General features: G+C 44.7%; 1 protein-coding gene across 9 annotated transcripts in view; it reads left to right on the top strand.

Annotated features, from left to right (window-relative positions):
* Positions 1–2,138: 2,138 nt before the first annotated feature.
* LOC130207616 (potassium voltage-gated channel subfamily KQT member 4) overlaps positions 2,139–9,924 on the top strand; it is a 48,968-nt gene continuing 41,182 nt past the window's right edge. For all 9 annotated transcript variants that reach the window (XM_056436846.1, XM_056436762.1, XM_056436684.1 and 6 more), the window contains exon 1: positions 2,139–2,953. In XM_056436846.1, coding sequence (XP_056292821.1) covers positions 2,652–2,953 — 302 coding nt within the window. In that variant the 5' untranslated portion in view covers positions 2,139–2,651. The remainder of the gene's footprint in view (positions 2,954–9,924) is intronic.

The following is a 9,924-nucleotide window of genomic DNA, read 5'->3' as shown; positions in this document are numbered from 1 at the left end:
CCACGTTGGACACTGTGCCCAGCCCGCCGTGTTGATTACTGGGTGGAAGCAACAATGCAGCAGGGCTGGTACTGTAATAGAAAGAGGGGGCGCATGGTGTTGCCTCGGTGGTACTTTGATGTAAATCCCTGAGGGCGAGAGGAGACCTTCTTCCTTCGTCGCCCCCGGCCTGGTTGGGACCCCTCAGAGGAGGAGAGGAAACCAAAGCGAACAGAAAGTAGCGGGAGATTCCCAGTCCAGGATGCCGCTGTGTTGATGTCTATAAAGGACCTCCTCCTTTCATCACTGGGTGGTTAGGCTCCCCAGGACTCTACTATTAGATGACCTTCTTCTCAAAGTCCTTTAGCTTTCTGTCATTTACGTTACATTTCTATTCTGGGTTGAAATATACACCTTTGCTGAATTTGCTTAAAGGCCCAGTCCTTAATATGTAACTATGCATGTTCCACCTTAATCAAGAGTTTCATTTATAGATTCAATGTAGGATCGGATAGGATATTACTTTAGTGAAGCAGCAGCAACCATGTTTACATATATACAATACAATAAACTGAAATAGCAGGACAGGACATTATATTTACATTGAAGAATCGCAAAATTCAAATAATAATGTAATTAAATTAAAGTGTCTACAGTGTATCAACGTGTGAAAGTGAAAGCAGTGCAAGGTTTATGTGTTTTTCAACTGATTATAAATCTGACAATGTTGGTGGAAAACATTCTGTGGTTTCAGCTTCTCGTGTATCTTTCTGAGTTACTCGAATGATAAGTCAATTCATTCAAGAAAATCTTACATCTATGTTGTGAAAATCTTGCCTCAAATTTTCAGACTGATTTTCATGTTAATGACCAGTCTGCAAACAAAAGTGACATTGTGTGCCTCTTGGTAAAGAGTAAAGGATTAGTGATGTTTCCTTATGCAATGGGAGCGGGCCCTGGGAATAATGGCTCCCGCTGCATTCCCACTCGTCATTCCACAGACCTGTATGATGCATAAGCAGCAGCAGCCACAGTGAGCGCACATAGTTAGCATGAGTGACCTTCCTCTTATGTTGTTGTGTTACACTGTAGAACTTTACCAAAGCTGAATGCAACGAGGTGCTGGAAAAAGAAAGCATGCATGTTCCTCTGAACTCCTTATTTCTTTTCCCAGTCAGGAATTTTCACTTCCAGTACCTCCGGGTTTACATTTGCCTCTGTTCTGAAAAGAGGTATTATCTCACACGCGTAATTGTGAATTACCTTGTTAATTGCTGATGTCACTTGTTGGTGGTCGGCTAGAGTGGGGACCACCTCAGCAACGTATGCCTCAGAGGCCCTCTTTGATGGAGTGATGTCTCTGCAGGGCACAGTGCTCCATACCACCAGGATATGTGTCATAACCAATCAGCCTCCACGTGTGTCACAGTCATAGATTTAGAAAGCTCCGTCCACTGAGGTTCTGTCACTGTGTCCCCCTGCACCTGTCTCTGCGGTGGCGCCCCCTCACACAGTAAACACATTACACAAATTACAAAACATTTGTAATTAAATCCTGGACCCTGACCCTTAAAAAGTATGCTTTAAACATATTAAAGAAGGGACTTTTATCGTTATAGATACTTTGTAATAATGTAAGCATTAGGGTATATGCACGAGCAGCAGTTCTATAGGCTTCACAAACAAGATCATCCTCTCCCCCGCACCGCGTGCCTCCCACGCGGACACGCACCGCGCTTCTCTTTCTGGACGTCCACCCTCCGGAGAGAGAAAGAGAGAGATGGCCTCTGTGCGCGGTTACAAAACTCACGGCAAGTTGTGTGGCCTTTCAACTCAGATTCAGAGTTGGTCTTCTGCTGATGGTCTTCACTTCTGCGCGCTCCACCCCTCTGCCGGAGCGCGAGCGCAAGAGCGCTGGACCACAGAGACTAGAGAGAGAGAGAGAGAGAGAGAGAGAGAGAGAGAGAGAGAGAGAGAGAGAGAGAGAGAGAGAGAGAGAGAGAGAGAGAGAGAGAGAGAGAGAGAGAGAGAGAGAGAGAGAGAGAGAGAGAGAGAGAGAGAGAGAGAGAGAGAGAGAGAGAGAGAGAGAGAGAGAGAGAGCAGGCAGGCTGATGTTCGCGACTGGGTGAGTCTCACTCTGACAATTCTACCAACGAACTTAATGACTTAAGACTTGGAGAGAGTTCTTTGGTCGGACACAGATCCACTGCATGCTCACCTGCTCTGTGGCTGTTAGTGATGTATGACTGCACGTTTCAAGTGTATTTATGGTAATATTGTTTAATTGATTCATTTTAAGTTATTTCTGTAAAGGAGTAGGTCTCTGTTTTAGAGTTCGTGCATGTGTAATTACTTGTCTTGATGACTCACACGTGTGACTCTTAACAATGCTTGCTGAAGGTCACGTTATAGTGCGACGCACTTATTTAACTAATGTGCATCTGTTCTTTTGCAACCGTGACTTGATTTACAGATAACTTTATCATCTTATCGTTCAACCGAGACAGCAACGATGGCGTTTACTCATGTGTTTTGACCAGCAGACTATTTTTAGTCCACTTTATAGGTGAGACCACCCGGACTATGACTTGGTCCAAACTTTGTTCTGCGCTGTGGGTGACCCAGTGAAAAGTGTCCGTGAGACCGGATAGTTTAGTCGTGCCAGGCGGAGGATGTTAGGAAGCCCGCCAAACAACGGTGGCACCAGAATGCTGGTACCCCCGGACCCGAGCGACGACAGGCGGGTAGAGTCTGTGGCTCTGACCGCCGTCCACACGGAGAGAAGCGAACCGTCCAGCCCGGAGCGCGGACACCTGTCTCACCGGACAGGTCTGCTGGGCACCCCGCTGCCCGGGCGGCCCGCGCACCGGGTCAACACGTCCGGTCCGAGCAAACGCTTCAGAAAGTTCCAGAACTGCATGTACAACGTGCTGGAGAGACCAAGAGGATGGGATTTCATCTACCATGCATTCATGTAAGTTACCATTACTGTCACCGTGTGTCTTTATTGGTGTGTGTGACCAAATGAAGCACATTTAAAACTCAACTTTTTATCGAATACAAACTTTAAAAAGATGAATAAAGTAAGTGAGCGAAGTCACGTGCTGCGATATAGGCAACGTTATACTGGTTTCAATCACGTGTTTTGATCCGTCTATGCCAGAAGTCACATGATATATTTCCCAATTAACCAAGCAGAGTTGCTTATGCGGCAGTCAGCCGGTTACATGTCGTACATCATCACAGCACGAGCTCTTCTCTTTCATTTCCCTCGTCTTCGTCTGATTAAACCACCAGGAGGACCCTGATCACCTGCATTTGAATAATAAGTGTTGCGGCGGGTTGTAAGTTTGGTGAACAACTGCATGCTGTTACTCATGGTTGAATGCACTTAGTGTAAGTCACTTTGGATAACAGCGTCAGCTAAATGATATGTATTGTAATATGTAATGTATTGAGCCTGACTTTGTTTGTTGCAGCATTATTATAACAGGTGAAGTAAATAATGCATTCGTAAAAAATCCTTGAATCCATTCTGAATGAATGACAGCTTTTTAATCATATAAAGAATACTCTTGCACGAAACATAGAGCTCAAAGGAAGCAACTCTCCCGCTGTAGAACATATTCTGTCATTGGCACTTAACCCCAAGTAGCTCTCTGTGTATGAATGGGAGACATCTTAGTGAGTCCGGTTGGGCACCATGCATGGCAGCCCCTGCCCTCAATGAATACATCTAGTGTGAAAGCACCTTGAGTGGTCGGAAAAATAGAAAAAACGCAATACAAGTACAGTCCATTTACCATTTAAAGTACTTGTGTGCCACATGCTCTATAATATATACAACATATAAACACTGGAAAAGTATGAGCTCACTGGTAGAAATGGCTGTTCCCAACAGCCCCGGACTAACATGTGGACCACGCAGCTCTTATCTGTCCAAACCAAACTGTCCTGACTTGTCATATATTTGAATGTGCACCGCGTCAGATTTAAATGTAACCCCTTGAACGACTAAATCAAAAGACTTGTGTTTGAATGGTGGTGTTAAAAAAAGTCAAAGTTCACGTCGTGATTATTTACAGTTTTCCGAAAGTGTCAGTGTACGTCACTGTCTTTTCAAGTGACGCCCAGACCACTTGTGCCCCAGCAGCTGTCCTCCATCTGGCACATGGTGGACAGAGCATTATGTGTGGGAGCTCCTTGGACCGGGCCGTGCTTTCAGCGTCACTGTTTAGAAAAGAGCAGCAGTCTCCCATCATGTGTTTATAACAGGGAAATCCCACTGCAGAACATCCCAAACGTGTTCTTATCATATAACGTTGGCACATTAGGGAGTGCAGATCAGCAAGTGCTCCTCTCACTTTGACCTTCAGCTCTTTCAATTCTCTCCATTTGTTTCGGCCTTTTCCGTTCCCATGGGACTGCAAACATGTCTTTGCACACACAGAACTCACATTAAGAGCCATGGCCTTTGCAGGGCAGCTACAGGTGACATTCTCTGGATGTCGATGTGGATGGCAGCCATGACATTATTGTTACGACTCTGTCAGAGAGGCAGGGCAGGCCTTCTGAGGTGCCCCGATCATGTTTCAGATGCCACGACCTCAAAGACGGAGCTGGACTGACTTTGGAAGTGAGCCGGTTCTGCGATGGCCGGTTTAACAGATTGCAGAATGTACCTGCGAGTAAAATCTTACCAGGCTTCTCAAAAGTCCTTTCACTTTGACATGATGTATGTTGAGTGCACATATGTCTCGCTGAGTGGATCATTCCCATGTGACTGTGTCATCCTGAGCTGTGCACTTGTTCTGATTCATGACATGTGAGGTGCTCGCCGTGCTGAGAGCTGTACCATGTGTGGGGGGAAATAAATTGTACGAGAAAGCTCAAATTAAGGTGGTGTTGATCTATTGTAATTAAATTGAGTTTTAATCTGCTGTGTCGTGCGTTTGCTAACTTCCATTGAAACTTTAATTAGTCCTGCATCGTAATGGGGGACGCTGAAACAGATGCGTGGCTTCCAGAGAGCCCGTCGTCACAGGTGTGTGTGGGAAAAGCGAGAAGTCGCTCTCCACTGTAATGTCTCTCGACGGGCTCCCACTTAAGTCCCACACACTCCTCCTCACCCCTCCTTGTTGCTGTCACAGCTGCACACAAGATGTATCCAGACAGATCTCCCCCTATAAGTTCTCGGGTAACTTTAACGTCCTCGCTTCTAAGCGGCTGCGGTTACATTATTGTAAACTGTTTTACATTTGTATGTCAACTGGCTGCTGTGCATGAGACACTTCTTCCAACACTTGCTCCTGCAAGTGTAACAGCTGTATGCTAATTTAGTTTCTCCGCTCCCCTCCTTTCCTGGAAACTCGGCTATAGTTAGATGAACAGACTCAACAAAAAAACTCAGAAAGAAAGGGATGGAGGAAGATAAAGATGCAGTAACTTGTTAAAAGGGACAATTGTGTTCCTGCAGACAAACGTCTGTGAATAAGAATTCCTCTCTTCACCAACTTGATCTGTTGCCTGGACGACAGGTTCTGTGTCAAATGGTGCCTGAAGTGTTAAGTGTTGTTATGGTCCCTTCACTCACTCCTCACTCACTGTAAAATAACTCTTTGTCATCTTTGAATCGCTTCTTTTTGCACCTGCTGTATAACTACAACATCAGCAGGAGGGAGGGTCTGTTTGTATTGTTCACTATCTGTGTGTATTTCTGAGGAGCTGTTGGGAAGGACTGACACTCATTATTATTATCTTGGTTAATTGTTTAGTGTATAAAAAGTGTGAACATAGCGATAGTCACAATTTTCCAGAGGAAATGGTTCATTAACAAATTTCTTCTTTTGTCCGACTCAGTCCACGATATCAAACAGAAAAGACCCAGAGAATGATTCAAATGTTGTCTTAACCATAACATCAAATGTAGGATTGCTGAGCGAAGTTGAGCACAAATGGATTCATCAACTAATGGTTGCAGCTCTGCTGCTGCTCCCCTCCTCGGTGGGTCTGTGGGTAAACCTTCCCTCTGAGCTCGGCAGATAAGCGGCACCATTCAGAGGGATCGGTTTCAGTGTTTTCCCTCACCTTTGACCTCTCACCCATTTCCACCATAGGCAGTGCCACATATAGACCATCACATGAGGCCCCCTGTTTTCTCTTGTAATAATTCATCCCAGCAGGAGGTCCTTTGGGCCGTGTAACTCCAGACGATCAGTCCCCTATCAGGTCACACTGCATTGTGCCAACGACTGCTAGTGCTGTGGAAACCCAACAAGCCGTGTCTTGAACTCGGTTGTCACACTCCATCTTAGTCTCTGGCTCGGTGCAGCGCCCCCCTGTGTGAAATATTCAGTAATAGTGCATGTGGATGGAAAGGAAAATCAAGACCGAGCACTGATCAGCCAGTGATTGATGGTTCTAAGGAGAGTAAAAATATACCAGTCATGTATTATTTAGAGTCTTTAGACTTGACCTCGGGCATCAGAATTAGTGAAGCGGGGAGAAATGTCTTTACAACTAGTTGTCTTATAAGGAGCTCTGTGTTGACCTTCCTGCCAGGCTCATTGAGACGCTTTTTGAGAAACTACTGCTTTAGAGGTCTTAGCCTCTTGGACGTAAACGTATGTCATTTTGATTTGTTACTAAAATGATTGATTCGGGTGTTTTTCTAAGGATAACTAAGGGTTTCTAAGTCTCCAGAAAACCTGCGTTTCAAAATGAAGATGCAGAGTTTACCAGTGATGGAGGATCTTCCAGAAAACGTGTGGGATCCAGTGTTCATGGAGCTTGACCCAAACCAGGGAACAGAAGTGAGGATATCTTCATCCGCTGCTGCTTCGGCTTCACTCGTTCTCTTTTGAATTTGTCTCATGCAACTTCAATACAAAATCAATTTCCTGCAAGCTGCACATTATGTCGTTAACACTCGGCAGTAATTGACTGGATGAGAGAACAATTTCATGCTTGCTAATCTGTTGCAGCTTTTAATAATGCACTGTTTATGCCGATAAAGAAATGATCATTAATCTGACGGGGAAGCGGAAACCGACTTCTTTATTTCTCCGTCCCTCTGATGTGAACAGAAGCTTCATAAAGTAAACTTCTCATGAATCGTTGCCAGATGAAGCCTTCTGTCTCCATGACCTGTGGGAATCCCTTTACTTTAACCTTTTATGGCACACGCACCAGTGATGGTTTCTGTTATGAAAGCTTGAGCCTAAAGCCACATTATTTATAGATGTGGACTGAGATACCCAGGACTCAGGACTCACAGCCTCATGCTCTCCATAACCTTTCCACTGATGGTGTGAGTGATCTACTGAACATCCAGTGTGAATCCTCTGCTGTGTACGGCACACATCCTTTGTGCTCACGGTGCTGCACACAGAATGGCAGCTTGTTTATTGAATGTGTTCCCTCTATCCTGCAGTGTTCCCTCCCTCTGAACCCGGTCTAAGTCGGCTTATCTACCTTCTCACCTCGGCCAAGCCAACAGTCTGCTCTGCTTTTCCAGGTTTTCAACCACGCAAAACAAAACCCACTAAAATCTCTCGCTTTGGCATCCTCCAAAATACACCGTCACATTTGGTGTCGAAGCTGTTTTTTAAATTATTGATGGTCTAAGTAGCGTCAGAAAATAGATTTTTGTTTGGTTGTTTGTTTGCTGTTTCAGTCAGCACACAAATGTGTTTTTATTGATGACTAAGAACGAAGGGTGGAGTGGAGCGGGAGGTGGCACCATAAAGCGGTGAAGGGTGAAAACCACTCTGCACATTGTGGTTTTTAACCTGCTCAGGACTGCAGATTGGATACTTGATGTTCAATTACTGCGGCTGTTTTTTTTTTAATCAGTTCACCTCAGCAGGATGTGTAAATTCTGCTCCATTAAGAATCCTTTATGGCCTCAATGCCTTTGCTCTGCCATCACTCTCTCTCTCTCTTCTCCATCGTTCCTTCCTTCCCTTTCCTCCTGAGTGGGAATATAATCTCTCATTTGTCTAATTGACTTCCCCTCCCTCACCGCCACTCTATCGCTTCCCCTTTTCTTCCTCTCTGTCCTGATTGGCTGGTCATGTCTTTTCTTAAAAGAGCTCTGTGTGTGTGAGTGGTAAGATCAGCTATGCCTTTAAAATGTGGAGGATTAAAACATTTAAAAAATAGGTAAATATGTAATAATGGTCACATGCATGAGTTACAAGTTAGTAAACCTGAAGTATAGTCATCCCTGCCCCAAAACCTCACATCGGACCAGGAAAAACTCCCAAATAACCCTTCAGGGGGGAAAAAAGGGAAGAAACCTGCAGGAGAGCAACAGAGGAGGATCCCTCTCCAGGATGGACAGATGCAATAGATGTAATGTGTACAGAAGGACAGATTTAGAGTTTAAATACATTCAATGAATATGACAGAGTGTATGAATAGTTCATAGTAGGCATATTCCACGATGGAGACCTCCACGATCCATCAGGCAGATGGCGGTGGGGAGGAGGAGTGGGCGGAGTCTCAACAGTGGGCGGAGTCTCAACAGGACAGTGGCGCAGTCAGGAGCAGGAATTCCACGACCCAGACGATCCATCAGGCAGATAGGATCTATGCCGTCTCATAGGGTCCGATGACCCCATGAGACGTGAAGTCAAAAGGACTCCGGGGAGAAAGCAGAGTTAGTAAGGTGTGATTGAGAGATGAAAATTCATCCTTAAGGAGAGAAAAAAGAGGAGATAGGTACTCAGTGCATCCTAAACGTCCCCCGGCAGCTATAAGCCTATAGCAGCATATCCAGGGGCTGGACCAGGTGAACCTGATTCAGCCCTAACTATAAGCTCTGTCAAAGAGGAAGGTCTTAAGTCTAATCTTAAACGAGGTGACTGTGTCTGCCTCCCGGACTGAAGGTGGAAGCTGGTTCCATAAAAGAGGAGCTTGATAACTAAAGGCTCTGGCTCCCATTCTACTTTTTAAGACTCTAGGAACTACAAGTAGTCCCGCATTTAGTGAGCGTAGCTCTCTAGTGGGGCAATATGGTACTACAAGCTCCTTAAGATATGATGGAGCATCACCAATCAAGGCTTTGTAGGTTAAGAGAAGAATTTTAAAAGTGATTCTTGATTTTACTGGGAGCCAGTGCAGAGCAGCTAGTGCAGGAGTGATGTGATCTCTTTTCTTAGTTTTAGTGAGAACACGAGCTGCAGCATTCTGGATCAACTGGAGGGACCTAAGAGATTTATTAGAGCAGCCTGATAATAAGGAGTTGCAGTAATCCAGTCTCAAAGTAACGAACGCGTGAACCAATTTTTCTGCATCTTTTGAGACAAGATGTGCCTGATTTTTGAAATATTACGTAGATGAAAGAATGCAGTCCTTGAGATTTGCTTTACGTGGGAGTTAAAGGACAAGTCCCGATCAAAGATAACGCCAAGATTCTTTACAGTGGTGTTGGATGCCAGGGCAATGCCGTCTACAGAATCCACATCACCAGATAATTGATCTCTGAGGTGCTCAGGGCCGATTAAAATTACTTGGTTTTGTCTGAGTTTAACATCAAGAAGTTGCAGGTCATCCATGTTTTTATGTCTTTAAGACATGCTTGAATTTTACAGAGTTGGTTGCTCTCCTCTGGTTTTATCGATAAATATAGTTGAGTATCATCTGCATAACAATGAAAGTTTATGGAGTGTTTCCTGATAATATTGCCCAAAGGAAGCATGTATAAGGTAAATAAAATTGGTCCAAGCACAGAACCTTGTGGAACTCCGTGATTAACGTTAGTGGTTATCGAGGCGTCATCGTTTACAAATACAAACTGAGATCGATCTGATAAATAGGATTTAAACCAAATTAGTGCCGTGCCTGAAATGCCAATCGACTGCTCCAGTCTCTGTAACAGGATGTCATGGTCAATGGTGTCGAATGCAGCACTAAGGTCTAACAATACCAGTACAGAGATGA

The sequence above is a fragment of the Pseudoliparis swirei genome, chromosome 1 (genome assembly GCF_029220125.1).
Source record: "Pseudoliparis swirei isolate HS2019 ecotype Mariana Trench chromosome 1, NWPU_hadal_v1, whole genome shotgun sequence".
Classification (NCBI taxonomy): Eukaryota; Metazoa; Chordata; class Actinopteri; order Perciformes; family Liparidae; genus Pseudoliparis; species Pseudoliparis swirei.
Note: the sequence above shows the minus strand (reverse complement) of the source record. Positions and strands in the feature narration are given on the sequence as shown.